This window comes from Manduca sexta, chromosome 2, assembly GCF_014839805.1.
Source record: "Manduca sexta isolate Smith_Timp_Sample1 chromosome 2, JHU_Msex_v1.0, whole genome shotgun sequence".
Taxonomy (NCBI): Eukaryota; Metazoa; Arthropoda; class Insecta; order Lepidoptera; family Sphingidae; genus Manduca; species Manduca sexta.
Genome location: NC_051116.1, coordinates 6,060,406 through 6,083,515, shown reverse-complemented (window position 1 = coordinate 6,083,515; position 23,110 = coordinate 6,060,406). Strand labels below are relative to the sequence as shown.

Here is a 23,110-nt window from a genome sequence, read left to right as displayed (position 1 = left end):
TAACATGCATAAATGCGGTCTGCAAATCCTTCTAATGATAATTAGATTCTAGATCAATTCTGGATAAAAGGAAACTGACAGGAATCTGGTTATATTGACTCTTCGTCACTGCTACGCACACGAAAGAGTGGAATAGTCTCATCTTAGTTGAGTCATTTGCATTTCCGTGTTTTTAGTTCCGCGTGTTCCTGCATATAGTCTGTTCAGAACAAGAACCGTCGTGGGATTTGAGGTCGCTACTGTGCTTAGTTACCTCTTTTGTTTAATTTTATTATGTTTCCATACAAAAATCCCTAAAAACAACACGCAGGATCATTTGTAACAAAGCAATACGACATGACAATGAGTTTAACATTTGCCAAATGGCGGGGAAGTGTTGTTATGTAAAAATCGAAAGTTAGTTCACGTTTCGCCCACGACGGGTCTCTTTCTGAACAGACTATACTATCTTAAGATACGACTACGAATTGGAACTTATATAAAAATAGGAGACTAAACTGTTTTACAATTGACGAATATGGTACGAAGAGTGTTGGAACAGGAAAAAAACAAACAATATTCTTTATATATGCGAATTCCACGCAGGTTGGTTAACATACTCAATAACATCTTACCGTTTCCCTGACAGTCTTCAATCTGGTTCCGCCTTTCCACCAGGATATATTGGGCTTCGGCCTGGCTCCTACAGCTTGACAGACCAGCTCGGTGCTCTGGCCTGCTACCAGCGGTCTCTTGCCGCCTTGAAGACGCACCCAGAGAGGTCGCACTGTGGACAAAAAAAACCTTTACAATCTACTTTTGGGCTATGTGTTCCGGCCCATGACAGGGGGCGTGCTATCGGCGTCAAAATTCGACTCCGGGATGATACTGAACTGAAAACCCAATATCCAATGACCTGGCCCGGGATTCGAACCCGAAACCTTTGTGAGGACTGGTGTATAAATAAAATAGTGGCAACTAGTAATAAACTGAACCCTCGCTGGATACGTCGTAACCGAGGCGACGCACGTGGACCAATAGTGGAGCGTCTGCGCTCTATGCGCGACGATATTAGAATGCTGCTACACCTTAGATCAGTGTCGTACTGCGCACGTGCTTCATCTGCGCCACCGAGGCAATGTATAAAATAGTAATGTCAGTCCTGTATTATATACTGTCCCACTGCTGGGCACGGGCCTCCTTTATCACTGAGCGGTATTAGGCCTTAGTTCACCACGCTGGCCTAGTACGGATTGGTAGACTTTACACACTTCCATTTTTTTATAGAAAACTTCTCAGGTATGCAGGTTTCTTCAGAATGTTTTCCTTCACCGTTAAAGCAAGCGATAATTCACAAAGAATACCCACATAATTTTAGAAAAGTTACATGAATGCCTTTGGGTTTTGAACGTGGATATTCGTCTCAGCAGTTCATTCCACAGCCCATTAGGCTATCGCCGCTCAGTTTTAATAATAACCTATAAAAATACTTCCAGTTTCTCGACACACTGACGGCGTCTGCGCGACGCCTATAACAAATGACATACGGACAGAATTGAATTTTATGGTGTGTGAAATTCTATTAACTGTTCGAGTGACCACATCAGATCGTTCGCCCATAGCGGCCATTCTTTGTGAAATAATAGGGCTTTGTGTTGATGGATTCCGATTGTGTGTTGCTTTTTTATATTTCAACTCTTTTACAAGTTTAATCACCATTAAAATTAAAATATTATTGGGATTTTAGCGAGATTTTTATATTTTAGTTTTCTCCTTTTGCGTAGATCGGACCACCAACAGCTAAAATTTAAAACGTTGTATAATTGCAAAATGTAGTTTGATTCATGGAAGATCTTGGAAAGGCTTTTGCCCAACATTGGGACATCATAGATTGATACGATACGATAATGTAACTTTGACTTTGCGGATAATCAACACTTCAGTCCCCCCCGTGACTATGAAGGCTGCAGTCTTCTAAACGTCGGGAGAAAACTAAAATATCAAAACCACGATATCCGAAAAATAGTTTAATTTTAATGTTTAACATTCGCGTAAACATAAGAAATCCATAATCACTTCAATTATTGATTACCGTACAAAGCTTACCCAACCTGGGATTTGAATCGGCTACATATTGCTTTAAGCACGCATACAGTAGAAATAGACATAAGTATTCCATTAACTTAATAGGTATGAAGTTATGTTAATAATTTAATTAATAAAAGTTCTATAATTGTTTAATAGAGACCCTTTTTTGTTAAGAAAAATAATTCTCTAAAGGATCATAGCCACATTAATCTATCTAATCGATTATAAACTTTAATATAATATGTATTGAGTTTAAGTTAAAGTAAAAACTTTTTTAATTATAAAGTATTGAAAATTATACTTTAATTATAATAATAATAGAGTCGGAATTTCTATAACAATGTAACACAATTACATTTCTTTAATAAAGTTGCTCAGTCGTACTAAATGACTTTAAACCTTATCTAAATGCAGTCAAGTCGAATATCGTTTAAAAACGTTTTTTAAAGGGTTAAGTTTTTTAATAACCCATTGTGACCCAGTACAAAGGTATAACTTGATGTTAACAAAAGATTTAACCTAACTATTCAGAACCCTTTTTTGTTTGAACCACTTAAGACAATTAGGTGGCTTTTTTTGTTACTAACCCCTTTTGGAGTTCGGTGTTTAGGTAGGTAAAGATTTTTTTATTTATTTAATAGGTGATGTTCAAGATTATTAAAATTAATATAAATTTCGAATTTTATTCAAAGAGATGGTAGCTTTAAAAAAATATTTCAAGAAGTCTTTTGCAATTAGCTCTGTCTATATATTTTTTTTGGCTTTGTAAGACGAGACGAACATGACGTTTGCCTGATGGTAAGCGATTCGACCGCCCGTAAAAAGTAAAAACACTTTCCAATGCCTTGAATTACAAATTATTGTTTGGTATTCCACTGCGCTCGCCATCCTGAGACATGAGATGTTAATTCTTATTATGTCCAGTAGTTACACTGGCTACAATATCCTTCAAACCGGAATACAAAAATGACTACACACTGCTGCTTGGCGACAGAAATAAATATTGCTGTAGTAGGTACTAGGTAGGTGGGTACCCAGGCGGACCTTCACACATGAGTGACCTACCCGTGTATCATGTCTTCGCCTAAACAAGTAATAAAAAAAATATATAACCATCCAGACATACTTGCCACCTGAAAAAATAAGTACACGAGAAGCTTTTCAAGAGGGAAATGATTTTTCTATTCAACCGAACCACTATAAAGTTAGAAACTCTCAAAATGAAAATTAGAAATGCAATTCGAATATTGAAGCTATAATTACCTGTCAGAAATTAAAAAAAAAAAAAACCGACAGAACCAACAAACATAACTGCACTCCAACTCTTCCCAGCTCCGCGGAACGAATCAATGCTTTTTTAATTAAAAATATCGTTCCATATCCTATTCATAAAGGAGTCCACGAACCAGGTGATAGGGTTGAAATTTGTGCAGCATCGAAATCTGATAAAAACCCCCAATAAGCTAGTGGTGAGAACTTTTTCGCAAGTGAAGTGCGAATGCTGTTTGCTTTTAACACAAGTGCTATTGAGATTTAGTTGATAAGGGCAATTGTTTTAAAGGTGTTTTTCAAATGAACAAAACACTATTGAAATAGGCAAGGAAATGTATAGTGCGGGCTCGATAAAGGAACTACCAGATGGTCGGTTAAGTGGAAAGGTGGATTTCGAAACCGCCATAATTCTGACTTAATAAATTCTCCTTCTATATTTTCCTTTAAAAAAATCTGAAATGTATTTACAATTCTTTAGGCAACTAGGAAGCTTACATATATTGTTCCAGAGATATATTTGATCATTGTGATCTTATCATCAGCTACACTTTGCCGGAAAAACCATATCTTAATAAATAATCTATTCCTTACCGTAGATCCATTGTAAAAATAAAATAAACATCAAACAAACCTAATTGGTCCAATTTTTTGTGTCGTTGAAAGCGGTTACGACATCGATATATATGTACTACGTACTGGCGTTTCGTACATTAATTGTGTAAGATTTAACTGCACTGCAATCCGTACACCTGACTAGTATGATTTCAACATTGTCAGCGTGTGGTTATGTACGAAGTGACGCTCATAATATAAGAACTCGAGTGTACGTGTAAACCTTGATGTCAATAAAAAATATTAGTCAAGTAAAATTATTTGTTGTTCAAGTGAATAAATAGCTTATAACAGTGACGTTTTGGTTGCTATTTTAGTTCAGATTTTGAATAAACAGTTTTTATGGACGTTCGTGTCTATAGAATATACGTCAATGGTTTACGATGGCTTATTAAAATCATAAGAGACTATATTGTAAAGAGATTAGTCCATTTCTAAAACAACTACTTACATCTGAAACACAAAAAAATCTAAATCCAGTTGACGGTATCTTTGACACTTACAACATTAACTACGGCTTAGAAAGATCTAGAACTCAAACTAAACTAGATTTAGAAGAGATTTAGTTGAAGTTAGCAACGTTTGCTTGGATTTGTAACGAGAATTACCGACTTTCTTCCATACTTGTTGATATCAGTTTGAGGAACTGCGGTTTGGTTAGTAAAAGATATGATGTGTTAGAGTGGATTGGAATTTTCTATGAATGAAATATATTTTTTGAACCTGTAAAGTGTTATATATTATTTAAATTCCGTTAATATTAATTCTACCACCAGTTCGGAAAGCAGTTCTCACCAGAGAAGAACGGGCAAGTAACTCTGGTTTTGCTCTTTTCTTTTCAATAGGATGCGACGTAGGTTTGTGTGATTGAAGGTAGACAAAATAGGGTAATCCTATAATAATGACTACAAATCAACATTAAACTGTTTTAATTGTAAAATGTAGGTAGATATTGGAACTAACTTTTCGGACGACCAAACACCGCAATCCGCCCTGTGACCACGAAGGCTACAGTCTTCAAAACGTCGGGAGAAAATTGTAATATAAAAAACCGTGGTCAAATCCGAAAAATAGTTTTATTATTATGTCTAACATTCGCGTAAACATAAGAAATCATAAATGTGTAAAGCTACGTTTAGATTAGCATGTTCTCTCAGAAATATATATCGCAAGAACTTCTAGTCGCGTTTTACTAACAATAATTCAAATATTCATTTATTTTAGTTTAGAAATGTTTAGGGGAGGCCTATGTTCTGCAATGAACTATATGAGGCTGATGATGATGATATGGGACTCAACGCAAATTATATAAGCTATGAAATTTGCAGTCACCTTGCCATGATGTATGGTAAAAATCACATGTTATTAATTCCATAAGGTACCCCGCGGCGGCCCCGTATGTACAGAAGGCCACCGCGGATTTTGGTTGGTATGCGAGTGTAGGATGTACAGGGGTTAGGGACTCAGTCCAATGCTCGCTCGGATACACTTCCGAGTGTCGAAATTGGGCCGAAAGACCAATGAAACCAACATAACTCACCCCCATTCGATGATAGCGATATAGTGTTTTTTCCCCACGAAAAAAAACCTATTAATCCTGCAAGGTTTATTTCAAATATCTCGCTTAAAAATGAAAAAGAACTTTGAACAATGATAAAGCCCTACGAATGCGTTTTAATTGTCAAATGTTAATACGACTACCGCCTTGAGGTCTTGGGTTTGAATCGAGTCGGGCAGGTATATTGGGTTTTCTGTTAAATATTAGCCCAGAATCTTGAATGGTGACCGTAAAATCGCAAGTGGCTCACCCCCAGTAACATATATGGCGATATGTGGGTTACACCTCTGTCTATCCACGAAAGGAAGACAAAGGCGTGATACTATTCATATGCATACTTTCACAGATATCACTTCAATCATTATGTCGCAGCTACACTTCTATCCTATCTGCTTTTATACTACAAAACATGCAGTAATAAAAAATTCAGCAAGAATTCCCCATTTCACAAAGAGATCAAAATTTATTCGCAACTTGTTAGCGATATGAAATACGACCTCACCCCCTCCTTTCCACTCCCGTCCGCAACTCCGCAAACTTCCACCATATTTCATTTCATCGTCATTCGTGTTTTTGTGTTTTTTTTTCTTCTGTGAAAATACTTTCTTAGCGTTGAATGGGTGTTGAGTTTGTGGGAGTATTTAGAGTAATGTAGTAGAAATATAATAAGGTTTGTATTTTAAAGTAGAACTGTATAAATTAAGTCTGCGGATGCTTAACTACAAATTATTTGTTTGTTAAATGAAAAAATTAATCTGGATATTCATTCATATTTTTACGCAAATGTTAGATATCAAAATAAAACTATTTTTCTGATTGTATTGTGGTTTTCGGATGAACAACGCCTCAGTCCACCCCGTGACCATGAAGGCAGCAAAGTCTTAAAAAAGTCGAGAGAATATCATAACATAAAAAACCGCGTTAAATCCGAAAAAGGATTTTATTTCGAAATATAAAGCTGGCATTTAAAATGAGTCTGACAACAGCTGAATAGAATGGAAGAATTTCCACTGTGATTTACAGTATATTATATATTTATTTATTTATCTTATTCTTATATGTGTAACGTCTATATATTTTAAATTGTTCTATAAAATACACACACACACACACATCACGTATTTATCCACGAAGGGGTATGCAGAGGCGCAACCAGGGCACCCACTTTTCGCCAAGTGTGTTTCGTCCCATGATGTGATAGGGGGCGAGCCTATCGCTATATCGGGCACAAATTCCAGACTCCGGGCAGATACTGAGCAGGAAAACCCAAATAACACTTTGTCCAGCTCGGAATTCGAACCCAGGACCTCAGAGCGCTGCCGAGGCAGTCATCATAATGTACATGCATTATTAATATTTTATTATATACGCTATACATTAAGTAAAATTATATATCTCACCATTTATAAATGAATCTACCTCATTTATCTCTGCACCACCTTAAGGTCAGCTAGTAGAAAATTGCCTTAACATTACGTTCGCCTATATACTGTATCAAAAGCATATAAATAAATAAAATATAAGCTATAAAAAGTTCTGCGATAGGGAAGCGGGAGTGCACACGAGTCTCCGATAAAAATTTACGAAAACGACCTAAAGAATTCCTAACTAAAACACCACGAGACTTCAGCGTAAACTTCCACAAATAGCTATTGGAACCGTTTCACTCATTCTATGGTCCACGTTAGGGCCTTTTGTTACGAACATTATAATCGCTATCTTAAATGACCTCTTAAAGCAGAAAACTCTTTCTCAATGCCCTCAACAGATGTCAATTTTACTCCAAAACGCATTAGGTATCGACCAATAACAATATCAAGCGATATTTGGTCTCTCTGTTTAATAAGAGCGTTTTCCCGTTCTTCTCTAGTGAGAACTGCTTTCCGAAATGGTGGTAGAGTTAATATTCACGGAATATAAATAATGTATAATGCATGCATTTTACATGTTCAATAACTTATTTCATTTCCATATCAGTACATGAGAACATGACATGTCCCTCCGGTACACAACATGGTGACAAAAAGTATTACACCCCTACTTAGCCCTGGAAAGGCAATAAAGCGTGATGCTTTTCATGTAGTATCCAGTCACAAAACGCATCAACGTTCAGTTTATAATTTACAACATTAATAGCTCTCAGAAGCAATTCTTGTGTTCGGTCTCCACACCAAATGCAGGCCACGCACGGGGGGACATTTGCTGCGGTCCTAGGCACATTGTTGTGTATACCTCATGGTTGCCAATTCACATTGAGGCCTATTAGGGCTCGCGAACCTTTTCTTGCCTTTCCATCCTCCTCCCACCCTAAGAGGGTACCTTCTCCTTTCCCCCCACTTCCTTTCTAAGATATCCCCTCCTAACTTTCCTCCAGGTCCCAAAATTCGCTAAGCCGGGGGCTTCTAGTATCCCATTCATAGGTTTCTCCCGGTGTTAACTACGTATCCCAATACAAAAAAAAAAAACATTAATAACACTGCGAAACGCGCCTTTATTGAAAATAGAGTCCATAATTTGCAACATTAATGGATCCATTTAATAAGCATGTAATTATGATAAAAGATTGAAATCTTCAATGTCACATTTATTTAGATGTTTCTTTCGAGTTGCGTACACCGGTTTCTCAAAAGGTTGAATGGTACCCCAATTTATTTAAAAGCGTTGAGGAGTAAACAAAATTGATGCGGCATTCGAATAAAACTATACTAATATTATAAAAAGGCAAACTCTGTAGAGAATCTGTAAAAGTACTGAACCGATTTTGAAAATTGTTTCAATAATAAGAAGTTACACTATTCCTGAGTGCTGTAGTGCTACTGTTTGTCTCAGGAAAAATATCAAATTATCACGGAAAAACTTGAAGAAAAAAAACCAGTCCCAAACACTCTTAAATTTAATACTAAAGATTATATTATATGAATACAAATTTATAAATTTTTATGGTAAACTATTTACAGAAAATATGTAAATCTTGACATAATTGTTTAAGAAGACTCTTAATTAATGATACGAAAGCATAATGATTTAAAATTCATATTGCTTTGGTACTTAAGAGACGATTAGTGCGACAACTAAACTGATCTAGGTCCACTTTTTTATATTGCTTTCGTATGGAAACGAGCTAGCAGTCCATCTGATGGTTAACACCCAGCGCCAATGCACTTTGCAATGCGAGAGGCAGAAACACTTACCTACTGGGAGGTGAGGACTCTTTTTAAGCCTCGCTTAAAAGACAAAACATAGTGCTCTGGGAACATCGATGCAGCGAGTTATTTTACCCTATTACGTATGTTTATCGTTTACCTTACGAAATCGTCAGCAAACGTGTCATGAACATCGAAATACTCATAAAAGTACTGAACCGATTTCTCGCCATAATACAGAAGAAGAAGACTTCGCAGCGTTCTTGGTCACGGAGCGAACTGTGATGGTCCGAAAAGTTTATGTTCCAATATCTATTCATTTTAGAACTCACACACACTCACGCCTTTTATCCCCAAAGGGAAAGGCTGATGCGCAACTAGAGCACCCACATTCCGCCGTGTGTATTCCGTCCCATGATGTGATAGGGAGTTAGCTTATCACCACATCGGGTACAAATTCTCAATTCAGGCCTTATATTGAGTCGAAGATCGCTTTACCCGACCCGGGGATCGAACCTGAACACTCACTACATTCGTACCTTGACACTGAACCACCGAGGCAGTCTATTTTAGAATTATAGAAAATGTAAAAAAAATTGAAGCGGCGATAGCATAGTTGGTTGTGGAACGGACTGCCGAAACGAATGTCAACACACACCCCTGTCTTTTCTAAATAATTATATGTGTATTCTTTGTGAATTATCTTTTGCTTCAACGGTGAAGGAAAAACATCGTGAGGAAACCTGCATACCTGAGAAATTCTGTATAGGAATTTTCGAAGGTGTGTGAAGTCTACCAATCCGCACTAGGCCAGCGTGGTGGGATAAGGCCTAATCCCTCTCAGTGGTAGAGGCGGCTCGTGCCCAACAGTGGGACAGTATATAATGACATGGCTGATATGATTATTAAAAAAATTAACATTAGTTGTTCTTGATGTCTAATCAACAAAAGACCTCAGTGTGTTAGTTTCATGAACATATATAAAAATATCGTATCCATCTTTCCCACATCCACAGCACTCCACAAAAGTATATCATGCTGTCAATTAGAGCTTCTTTAGATTATCATCTCGAGTGAGTCGCGTCGTATTTGTGTTCACAATTTCGCGGTGACTTTGTGTTTCGGTGTTTTGGACCGGTTTTTGTCTTTTAGAGATTGGTGTTAAACGTGGTGTTTCATTGTAATTTGTATTCGAATAATGAAGCTATCGATTTTTAGTAGATTAAGTTGATCAATGACATTATTGGTTAAATAATTAAAATATTTTTAACTGATTATAAATGTACCTGGAGATTTCTATTACTTAAGTTTTGATGATAAAATTTTGTAAACGAGTTATTGGGTATATTTTATATAACGTTGTCTTATGGACAGCAAATATTGAACTCTATAGGATTTATTTTATAACCTGTATAATTATGAAGACATGGTAAGCCGTGCCCTAGCTGCTTATTACTAGTAATTATATCCTGGAGTCACACACATTCTATAAGACAGGATAATATAGTTTTTGATAACTTTTTATTTAATACATTTGTCAAAAAAGTAAGTTATAAAACTTTTAATTTTTTTGGAAGGGATAGCTGTCGAATTACAATAATAGCAAACTGTGACGTCACCGACTGTTAACGCTGTGCATTAGAAAGAGATGGCGCGATAATTCCGGCACACTTCAACTTTCGCTCACAAGAATATTTCAAATATCAATAACTACTTCATTTTTCAACCGATTTCGATGCCGATTTCACCGAAGAAGTTACACTTTGTACTATTTTATGTCACATATCAAAATAAAACATTGGAATCTATCGAAGACATTAGATGACTTAATTTTATTTATCTACATTATATTTGAACTACTGTACTCCTCCACATAGTAATCTAAGTCAAAAGTCCAAAACATTTACAAACATCAAACCTTCATTATCATTAAGAATCGATGATATCAAACGTGAACAACTCCGTAATCCTTCAGAAAGAGATAGAAGACACGATTGACATGGGTATGAAAGAGACGCGTATACAAATATGCAAGTCATCACCAAATATTCTCCGATAATGATACGTCAATCACGCGAAGATAAATGTGGCTTGGATTATTGTAAATACGTGTGTTATGCTCGAGTCGAGAGGATTTTCAAACGGGCAGACACCGTTCAAAGGCATTTGAAACGTGCAAACACAGTGCAGTTGGGAACTGTGTGCTTTTATTTTGTGTACTGTGTATTTTAACATAAATTTGCATTTGGAAATACGCGAAGGATACGTATTAAAACATTTCTTAACGAGTCTAAAATAGAAAATTATTTTTTATGACACCTTATTTTCAGAGAACGACCAGCTTTTAAAACATTCTTTAGCGATTTTAAAATTGAAAATGATTTTTTGAGACAGTGGTCTTATTTTTAGTGAATGACCAGCTTCAAGTACAGCTGTACTGGTCAAATATATTCATTTCACAAAAACTCTACTTACCAGTTATGTAGTGAGATGATATGCCTTTTACAAGTAAGATAAGTGGTACGTCTGTCATATGTGAGAGTTCGCCGGGGTAGATATCACCACAATATCTATTTCTGCCGCTAAGCAGCAGCGGTAGTCACTGTTGTGTTTACGTCTGTCATATGTGAGAGTCCGCCTGGGTAGATACCACGACAATGTCTATTTCTGCCGCTAAGCAGCCGCAGTGTGCCGGCTTGAAGGTCATTGTAACCAGTTTAACTACTCGACATAATAAGACTTAACGTCTCATGTCTCAGGATGGCGAGCGCAGTGGAATACAAACCAATACTTTGTAATTTAAGGTGTTGGATGGTGTTTCTACTGTTTATGACCGGTCGTATCGCTACCATCAGGCGAACGGCAAGCTCGTCTCGTCAATCAAAACAATAAAAAAGAAAAGGCTAGCTAAAGCCATACCTGCCCACGTACAGTGCAATCATAAAAATAAAAAAAAACCCAAGTAGTTATCTCGTGCACAAAAGTCTGTTAATAAGTGATGTTTTCATAGGAATCCCGAGTCGGTTGTGCGTAGTGGAGCACACTCTACCGAGCGCGGTTCAACGAGATTGCTGGCGTAGTGATGGGCAGTTTATATCGATTTGAAATATTTTTTATTTAAAACTAGCTGACCCGATAGACGTTGTCCTGTCTTAACTATGTATGCACGCGCGCATTCTGTCGATCGCTGACAGTTAGTTCAAACCACTGACAGTTATGTAAAATTTATATTGTCGTAAAGTTTCCTTAATTTTCTAATTTTCTGCGCAATTTTTTTAATTTTTTCTTTCATAAGAACCTTCTCCTGACAATAACAAAAACAAAACTAACTAACTTTTAAATAATATTTAAATAAAAATTAAACTACAATAAAAGAAATAGTGAAATCGGTCCAGCCGTTCACGCGTGATGGCGTGACCAAGGGAAATAGGGTTTCATTTTTATATATATAGATATCGAAATTATATGGTCGGTTGAAAGACTAATTGAAAAAGCGACAAATTTTTACGAAAAAATTTAAATAGGTTTAAAAAACTTAGAAAAAATGCTGATTTTAATATGTATGAAATTTAGTTTTATGAGCGGCGATAGCCTAGTTGGGTGTGGAACGGACTGCCGAGACGAATGTCAAATCCCAAGGGCACACACCTCTGAGTTTTCTAAAAAATCATGTGTGTATTCTTTGTGAATTTATCGTTCGCTTTAACGGTGAAGGAAAACATCGTGAGGAAACCTGCACATCTGAGAAGTTCTCGATAGGAATTTCGAAGGTGTGTGAAGTCTACCAACCCGCACTAGGCCAGCGTGGTGGACTAAGGCCTAATCCCTCTCAATAGTAGAGGAGGCCCGTGCTCAGCAGTGGGCAAGTATATAATACAGGGCTGATATTATTATTATTATTAACATGAAATTTAGTATCACACAAAACGTCGTTTAAATCAATTACCCTTTCAACCGTCGATGTATTGTTTTATGATCTTGTTCGTTAAGAATGATAGTTGACTAACCGCCATTATCAGTAAACAATCCCAATCGCTTTTTTGAACTATCTCAAAAATGTACCAGTCAGACAAAAAAAATCTTAAACACGCTTATAAATTAGTTATTTTGAATGGTTCATTCTCTGAGCCGAATTAATAAAAGATAAAAGGTTAGATGGATGCAAACAAGAATGCCTTGAAAATGACAGAGTATAGAGTTATATTCATCATTCTGTCACAAGGGTTTAAAATGGTGAGTGCTGTTTCTATTTGTACGTCATTTAACTTAAAGCTACTCATGCAAACAGCCAAAATAAATCTAGTTGGTCTTGAAGATTCCTTTGAGAAGAAATATAAAATTTCCCACTTAACATTCGACATTTTTTATCGATATAACTTTAGTCGACTCAGTCCCCTCAATACAACTAAAAGAAAAACTAAAGTGCAAGTTTGTTAGAAGCTTCTGAACTAGTTCACTGTTCAAACGTAAGGTTTAAGCTCCAGATAATGGTTTGTTACTGGTTTCTTTTAGAGATCGGTGGGCGGTTAGTAAAAACTAAAGATTTATTATATTAACGCTTGAAAGGCAATATCTAAGCGACAATCAGACTGTGGATAGATAAACATTATTATTACTATTAAACTCTATGAAAATTGTACAAATTATAGTCATTATGCAAAAAGACGGATTAGCCTTCATAGACGGAATAAGGCCTATACATCCAAATTTTCATAAAATTCAACATAACTTAAAATTTTAATTTCCAAAATTTCAAAATCGGTTTTAAATAAATTAAATTCATAATTACTCACAATTGACGTCAATCGATATGTTCTCTGAAACGGGAGGAATCAACGGATCCGTGACGGCCTGGAACAATACAAATGCATTAGTATATACATTGCTTGCTAGTGATATAATATTTATATCCGTATAGCAAACGTAAACATGTTAGACCACCATAGAGACTAGTGTCTTACCTTCCGAGATCAGCCTGTATTTACATGTTCTTTTTGACATTGCATTACTAAATTAAACCACATATTTGTCTTTACCTCTGCTAACATTGTGCCAAAAATCATTCATGAATAACCAATATATTTATCAAAAATCCTAATTTTATTTTTGTGATTTTCTAATAGATTTGTTGTTAAATGTGAACATAGCGTGTCCGTGAGTGTATTTCTGACAGCAAGTGTTGCCACTGCGACAAATTCTCTTAGAGTAGTAGTAGTGGCATTAGGACGCGTAAAATTAAAATTACTTCTGTTCACATTTTGATAAAAACTTACACTGTTTGACGCCAGATAAAACTTGAAACTTGATAAATATTTAAAATTACTCACTTGGCAAGTGACGTCAGTTCCGAAGTCAGATCTTTGCAGTCTAAAGGAGACAGTAGCTCTTGCTTCAGAGTTGGCTAGGAGGGCATGGGACTTCCACCAGGAAACGCGGGCTGTTGGACGACCTGGGAACAAACGCGATTTAACCTTATAACTTTAAAAATACACCGTGATTTTATAGTCGTTTTAGAACCAACTTGTAGTTATTTAGAACTATTTGTAGGACTAGAAATAGCGAATTAATTGTACTGTTGATAATAATAGTTTCCCTAGATTCCTAAACAAAAATAGTACTAATCTAGTTCTAAGATAACATTTGTATGTATAGAGCGGTCATTGGGAAGAGTTTTATAACAAAATTTAGAGCACATGCGATGATTACTTGATCTACCGTGATAGCAAAACACCAATGTATACTTCTTATTTATTCAAAATCGTAACTTGCAGGTATTTAATGCGCATATTAGCATATTTTCTGTAAATATCTTATTTTTGTATTAACATCTAAGAACGCCGAGACATCTTGTCACACTGACATTTCAAATAAGACAACTACTTATACGATTGGTAATAACTTTTGGAGCAAAAATTTGGTTCTGATGTCCAGTCTATAACTAACTGTACTCTTTAATGTCTTTGACAATTTTGTAAGAACGGAGTGTAGCATACATACAGGAGTTAGGTATGATTATCGCAGTATTGGATAGATTCTTTAAGTATAATAATATCAGCCCTGTATTATATACTGTCCCACTGCTGCACGGGCCTCCTCTACTACTGAGAGGGATTAGGCCTTAGTCCACCACGCTGGCCTAGTGCGGATTGGTAGATTTCACACACCTTAAAAATTCCTGTAGAGAACTTCTTAGATATGCAGATTTCTTCACGATGTTTTCCTTCACCGTTAAACAAGCGATAATTCACAAAGAATACACACATAACTTTAGAAAAGTCAGAGCTGTGTCCCCTTGGGCTTTGAACCTGCGGTCATTCGTCTTGGCAGTCCGTTCAACAACCAACTAGGCTATCGCCGCTTAGGTATTAAAAATAAAAAAATATAACACTGTTTCTGTCAGGTGCAGAAGGATCACATTGCAATACATGCAAAAATACAGAATTCTTCTAAAAGTAAATACTGCAAGGTTTGACTTAAATCCCTTATATTTCTAAAAATCCCGATGAATTTTGAAACCATTATACGTTGACCTCCCTAGTGTACAGCGCTTCGCACTTTCAAAGTTCAAGTTGTCACGTAGGTCCAGTGTTACGGGAAAAAGTAGATTACGTCACTCTTCGAGCCACGAAGTTTTTTGTGAAAAAAATCTCAGTTTGCCATGAAAGGGGCAAACAAGCTTCGATTTTATAACAGGATTTTAGAAGTCTAGAATCTAGACATTGATATTGCGAGACAGGTTACAGGAAATCTAGCTCAACCCGTCACTGCGTTCATAAAAAACAAAAATATACTTTTAAACCGCCTTCAAAAAAAGGAGGAGGTTATTAATTCGACGTGTTTTTTTTTTGTTTGTTACCTCAGAACTCGCTCATTTATGAACCGATTTGGTTTTTTTTTTTTTATATACTTAAGTCTATTAATTAATAGCATACGAAGACGAATAATTTGAAGCGTTATTTTGTTAATTACTTACTTCTAAGAGAGCAACACAGGCCGACATTATTTTTATTGTCTTCAATATCTGCATTTTTCTTTGTATTCAAGTTCCCTGGTTTTCAAATATACTTATAAAATACTAAATTGGCTCTGGTTTTTATGTGCATGAGCAGCACACTACAATTGATAGCGTAAGTGCAGTAACGCGTTAATGACAGAAAAAAAGTATGGGATTATAAATCAAAAGATTTGTGTAATAAATTCCAATTTTAATTGCGATTTTTTTGCGATTTAGAGACTTTCCCACCTTCACACCCACCACTACAACTCCTGTAAGGATCAGCAGTGGCATTGTATGACAACCGAGCAGTGAAGCTCGGCGAGTCTCAGGGAAAACTAATATGTCATTATCCCGCAACGAAATTAATCAAATAGTAAGATAGGGAGGAGTTGGTTTATGCGATTAGGGAAAATAGTGGAGCGCGTCTTCGTGGTTGGAATGATCTATACCTTCGTATTCTACACCACGCAGCCGTTTTTATTTAGAAGTCCCCATCTAGTACATAATCAAAACAGGCACAAAATTCAACCCAAAAGACCACATGATTATTATTTAAAAAGGTTAAATTCAATTCAAAGACCTACCATATTAAAACTCCTAATTTATTTCAACTAACGTGGCATTCGTTTCATAAATCGCGGTTAGGTAAACAGCAGAAACAACGTAAAATAACTATGACGTGGAAGCCACGAATGAGAACAAAACAAAAAAAAAAATGTGTAAAACAAAGGGATCGTGGCTCCGACCCTTGTCAAGTGCGTTTGTGGGGCAAGTGATGGGCTGAAGGCGTTTTTTTATTTTAATTACCTTGTGGCGGTATAATTAGTATACACACCGCCATCTCTTCAACATCAACGGAACTACGAAAAAACCTATGGTGGATTGACACAACTATAGTGATTTATCGCATCGCAATCACGCAATATGGCGAAAACGATCCTGGATAGCGATTGCAGAATTTGAGCGATGTGTTGCATATATACTACCTCCGAATAGGAACCGTCGGATGGGCCGCGGCCGGTCACAAGCAACATCTGCCTGACTGGGAATCTTCCCCTTCCATAGAGGAACGCAACCATCTGTTCTTCTACAGCGGCGTCTATCTTTACGCCGCTAAAAGCTTTTCGTACTTTGAACTTGAAGGAGTTTTCCGGGATAAAAGTCCTACTATATTTTCCCGGGATGGAAACAAGCTTATATATAACCTTCCCAAAGTCTTCACTTCGGGCAACCCTATTACAATTTACCAGGCATAATTAACTCTAAGTAGAAAAGCCGTTTCTCTTTAGAGCGTCGAACATTACAACACTCGTACCACGTAAACATCGCCGATTTACTTAATTAAAATCGAAAAAAATATCCAAAACCTTATTAATATCTCCTTTTTTTAACACGGACATTTTTTTCTGCCGGACTCGCCAATATAAACCGTCCTACCGACTAAAACCCCGCCATTCGACTCTGTTCCTAATATCGAAGGTCACAGGGTAAGTGCATGCAACATTATATCGAATTCACAAATCGCTGCATCTCTCAACATGTACCAACACGTTTGGGCGCGTAAATTGGACAATTTTCCTTAACCCAGCCTGAACAAAACTCTATGACGGCTGACGGGGGTTAAATGTTCGTACACGATTAAAAATAATCCTTGTTGACAACGATTGCATTTGCAATAAGTGAGGTTGCCTGTTTGTACCGAAGGGTCATATTCAATTACATTACTTAGTCGAGTACGGAGCAATGCTGTGATAGTCTGTTTCTCAGTGCTTTAGGAATTATGGTCTAGGACATAGGCAATAGGGTGTTGTGATTGATTAATATTAGCTGTCAGATAAACAAAGACAAAGAAAACTATGATTTTTCCGACACTGTGCGTCTTCATAGTATTGTTTATGAATATGGGTTTATGTTTAATTTGTACGCAAGGAATGATTTAAAAACCTAAGAGTTAAAAGGAATAGAAATTTGTGAACTTTGAGTTAAAGTTCTTTAAGATACAGAATTATACAAATCTTTATTAATATATAAATCTGAAAAAATTGTTTGATCGCGCTAATCTCAGGAACTACAAAACATTTTGATTTATTTCATTCATATGAAGCTACATTAGTTACTCTTGAGTACTGAGTGCTGAATTCCTGAGTGCTCCTGAGTTCTCCTAAGTGAGGCTACTCTTTATCCCGCGAGAATATAAAGCTAGACTCTTATCCCGGAAAACTTTTTTATAGACCAAAGCCACGAGTATCCATAAAGTGATGTTAAACGTCGTAAGCCAGCAGAGTACGCATTGCTGCTCGGCGGCCGAAAGAGAACAATCATAAATTCATACCTCCAACAGCAACGCAGGTTAAATTCACTTCTGTCCCTTCGTCATAAGGTCCAAGCACTCCTCCTCGTATCTCGTTCCCCTCTTGGTTGAGGACAATTAGACGTTCCGGTGGTACTGTGAAGAGAGAGTAACAATAATTATCATAAATATTGTATCCTATATCCGTGAAATACTATGTGGACGAAGTTTTCCAAGTTTAATTTCTATCCATCTGGATAATGACCATCACACACAAAATAAAAACACACATCATCACGCATTTATCTTCGAAGGGTATGCAGAAGCGCAACCAGGGCACCCACTTTTCGCCAAGTATGTTCCGCCCCATGATGTGACAGGGGGTGAGCCAATCGCCATATCGGGCACAAATTCCAGACTCCGGGGCGATACAGAGCAGAAAAACCCAAATATCACTTTGATCTGGGATTCGAATCCAGGACCTCAGAGCTTTGCCGTACAACGCATGTAGTACAACTACGCCACCGAGGCAGTCACACAAGATAAAATATGCCGGCCTGTTGGAACCGGATATACACAAGCTGATCTCGGAACGCGACACAATTACGTGGGACACTATGCCGGGTTTTAACACCTTGTATATGGTGTTCTCTTACCAGGCGGATATAAAATATATCCACCAGCAAACAAAAGCATACTTACTAAGCACGGTGAGGTTAAGCCGAGTATTCTTGGTTGGAGACTTGATGAAGTCCACGCGACATCTGTACTGCCCGCTGTCTTCTGGCCTGTTGACAAGATATATATTTCATTAATATTTTTTTTTTGTTTTGGCACGCAAAGGTACTGCTATGCTGCTGTTGGTCGCAATGCCGTCTAAAGTATCAAATGGTAACAGATAGTTACATCATGTCATTGGACACAATCATGACGGTCTACTAACATTATTTTTCATTAATAAATTAGTTTTGTTTTGGCACGCAAAGGTTCTGCACTGATGCTGTTGGTGAGCGCAATGCCGTCTAAAGTATCAAATGAAAACAGATAGTTACATCATGTCTTTCGACACAATCATGACGGTCTACTATGTTGTTTTTTCACGCTACGGTGGCAGGATCCAGGATTATAGAATGGAGGGAATACATGCTCAGGCAAACTATTCCAAAGCTTGATAGTGAGGCAAAGAAAAGTTACGTTCGTATTTATAGAACACCAGAGGCTCCGACAGGTGTCGTCCTGTCCTAAAAAGAAGATAAATCGTACAGGCCGATTAAAACACAATGTAGGTACCAGGTCCAACTGTGAATCTAAACTATCCAGGGACCCAACCGAAAACACATTAAAAATCTCATCATAATCGGTTTAATGATTTAGGAGTTCAGCGACATATAGAAGAATTATATAAATTTCTTTTATATTTCTGCAAAACTAAAAAAATCAGCTGTCTGCTAAATTTATTCATCAAACACGCGTACTGCCAAACACGCGCGGTTAAATAGTCGTTAAGTTTTATAAATTTTTCAAAGTTTCTAACTAATTTTATAAATTTTTCATTCCCTAACCCTTCTTCGTAATATTAGAAAATCTAAAAAAGATAAATGAAATCGGTTAAGTCGTTCTCAAGTTATGACGTGCCCAGGGGAAATAGGGATTCATTTATATATTATATCAATGGCGAACAGTTTATACAGGGTCATTTTGACATTTTGTTACTAAATGAAACCACATACTTATTATATCTACTTGGGAATAACACTTTACAATAATTAACCGAACTGTAGAGGTAAAATAAAAAAGCGTAAATTTCGAACAAAATAAATATTAATAAAAAGTAATTTTAAGAGCACTAAAGCCACTACTACTACTCCAAGAGAATTTGTTGCAATATCAACATCATACTTTCAGTCAGTAATACACCCACGCACACGGCATATTCGCATTAAACTACCAAATTATTCATTATTAATGTATGATTTTTGGCACAATGTCAGCAAAGGTGAAGACGACTATGTGGTTTAATTTAGTAACACAATGACAAAATGACCCTGTATAACTTGATTTCTGCCAGCTTCCCTTTTGTAATTGATGTAAAATCTAATTAATATTAGAACAACTTGTAGCCCGCATTCATACATGCACTTATTTATATTGTGTCGGGTTCTCCCTAATGGAAAATTTCAACCTTCGCCACTGATATATGTCGGAATAATTAGTAAGAAAATAGTAGACTTAAGAAAAAAAAAAATGTAATTAATTTTCGTTATTCTCTTTGCAATCCTTTACGTTATTAGCTGTCAGTGTCATATTTTGTTCTTATGTCAGTAAGTTGTCAAATTTGGCAGTTTTTACGATGAAAGACGATAAGATTTTTGTATTGTACGAATTCTATTTTTAAAAATAAAGCTTTTGAAAGAATGAAACTGGCAATATCCCTACATATAGCATTGATTACTATTTAACTACATCTTTAAGGAGAGCATCTCAATTATTGACTTCTGTACTATTCTAATATCATCTCTCATAGAACACCAAATATTAGAATCAAACCAATCTTCCTTTTCTTTCCATAAACCCGTTTAATCCAACAAAAATATCCTATTACAATCCGCTCAGAAATTCAATACGATTGATAAAAATGCTTTTAATAAAACAAACTGGTTCACTTCGGTTCTCTGATTTACATGTGTTAGGCGATATTGGATGTCTATTTGTGTAAGAAAGGGATTTCTTTGATTGATAGATAATAGGGCAGTGAAATGGGTAAGGAATACTAATAATGCCATGGGTTTGTTAGTCTCGGCCCGCTAGCGAGACCTCTTAAAACTAAACTTCTTGCGATGCACTTCTCCGATATGAAAAGTAGGTTATACCTAGAAAGGTATATACATATGTGCCAAATTTGATCCAAAATCATTCAGCAGTTTATGTGTTGATTACTAAGAAATATTTGTACAATCTTCTGCAGTCTGTCTGTCTGTCTGTCTGTATTTTTTCAGTCTGCATTAGTATACACACACATCAGGCCTCTATCCTTGAAGGGGTAACCAGAGGAGCATGTAGTGCGTCCAGTTTTTGCCAATTATATTCCATCTCAAAATAGGAAACGAGCCTATTACGCTATTGGGCATAAATAAAAAAAAATAATCTATTAATTTAAAAAAGCAGCACTACAATGTAGAGTTAAAAACTGACTTTGCATTGTGTTGTCTTTGAAAAGATCTTCATATCTTACCTTAACTTACTGAGCACCAGTACAGCCGGCCTGCTGTCGCTTCGAAACGTCGCTCGCACGCCGAGGGTCGTGGGATCAGACCAATGCGTAGTGACGCCTTCACGAGTGTCCAAACTGTTGACAAAATACACGATTAAGACGATATAGCAACAGGTATTGCATCACTTGAAGCAACTTTTCCTGAATAAAAGGTGAGATCACACAGCGTCCTTAGATGTTAATATAAAAATAATATATTTACAGAAAATATGCTAATAATATGCACATTAGAACGTGCAAAAATATGGAAAATATGAAGTACAACATTGGTATTTTGCTATTTCACGTTAGATTGAGTTAACCGTCGTATGACGGCAACATTTTTGTATGACAATGTTCTTAATGTGCGCTCTATATATTCCTAAAACTCTTTACATGCTAGCATAAAATGCTACGTACTTTTTTAATACGTGCACAGCAAAATGACCCGCAGCACCTGATTTTAAGTGAAGTAGGGTCCAATAGAATGACGACTGACGAGAAATGATTACCCTTCGGCATTCAACACAATTATGCCGGCTTGGAACCGGATATAGGTATACAGACTGATCACGGAACGCGATACACGTGAGGCTATGACGGGTTTTAACACCTTGTGTTCGATTGTCGCTATCTGGGCGGGTATAAAATATACCACCAAGCTTTCTCGAGTCAGTCCTACCGTCAGTTAATGGGAATAAGATTTTTAAATATTTATACAAGTTCTAACTTCGTAAACAAATAACAGTTAACATAAATTCCTCAAACCATATACGTAAAGCCCCTCATTCGAACGTAATCAACGGACAGTCCGACTGTTTTAAATATACAATTAACTCGATCGGTCGGTGTCCATTGAATAATTAAAACGCCGACGCTCCGGTCACTTTCTTGTTATACTTTTGTTTAATGCTCACGCTTTTATGCTGGGCAAGCTGTATAGCTAGTGTAGGTGTTACTATTAAAGTTATGACGGAGTAACCACCCCCTTTTTGGGTATCGGACCCCGCAGTCAACAGTGGGGGAAACCTAGGATATACTGGAATCCCCTGGTTTTGCGACTGCAGGGCCCTGGGGGAAGTTGGGAGAGGATATCTGGGAAGGAAGTGTGGGGGAACGATGACTCTTAATATGGGACGAGGGGAGGCCATGAAATGTTCGCGAGCCTTTTTAGGCCTCAATGTGAACTGACTCGCTGTATATTTCTCAGTATAGAAAGTAGCCTATAATCCTTCCCAGTGTCTCAAACTATCTCCGTACCAAATTTCATCGATAATTTATTAGGTTAATTTTTTTTATCACATTCACACAGGCAGACAGATGTGGCGGGCGTGACTGACTTTGTTTAATAATATATATTTTTTTAAACTTCTTAAGAGGAACACATATTTTTTGCGTAGTTTTAATCGTTTATGCAGCGCACGCAACGGAAACTTCTTTGTTTCAACGCGTTAAGTACTGGTTCGAATTGGAAAAATGTTTTAATGTTGATACCCCCCATTTATCGGGTCCAACAGGGGCAGAGCATTAATCAAAAATGTTGCAGAACTTTAAACATTTTAAGAGCTCACATTGCGTGCAGAACTAGGTACGATGCGCTCGCGCCACAACCATTGTCTGCATGGCCTGTAGTAATAAATTGTTTGAGTTATGAAATGCATAATAAATTCCTAAAGTTTTGTTTTGTTTGTCCCTGAGGTTGCCTCAAACCCTATAATCAATTCTCAGTAATTACAAAAACAAGACTCCATAAATGAATACAAACAAACCACTAATACGCATTTATATGTAGCAAATCGTATGCTATTTCACAATAATTCCGATTAAACTATAAACAGTTAATGTGGCTTTACATACCAAAGCGGGTTTAGTATTGGAATCCGTGAAAATTAGCTTTTATGTAAATAATGCAATCTGACTG

The 23,110-nt window shown here is 36.7% G+C and overlaps 1 protein-coding gene across 1 annotated transcript in view; it reads right to left on the bottom strand.

The window, feature by feature from the left end:
• LOC115456334 (nephrin) overlaps positions 1-23,110 on the bottom strand; it is a 476,278-nt gene that overhangs the window by 32,730 nt on the left and 420,438 nt on the right. The window contains exons 4-9 of the mRNA XM_037437781.1: positions 21,172-21,285; positions 18,642-18,727; positions 17,982-18,095; positions 13,980-14,101; positions 13,446-13,503; positions 615-766 (exon numbers count right to left, since the gene is read on the bottom strand). Of these exons, the coding sequence (XP_037293678.1) occupies positions 615-766; positions 13,446-13,503; positions 13,980-14,101; positions 17,982-18,095; positions 18,642-18,727; positions 21,172-21,285 (646 nt within the window). The remainder of the gene's footprint in view (positions 1-614; positions 767-13,445; positions 13,504-13,979; positions 14,102-17,981; positions 18,096-18,641; positions 18,728-21,171; positions 21,286-23,110) is intronic.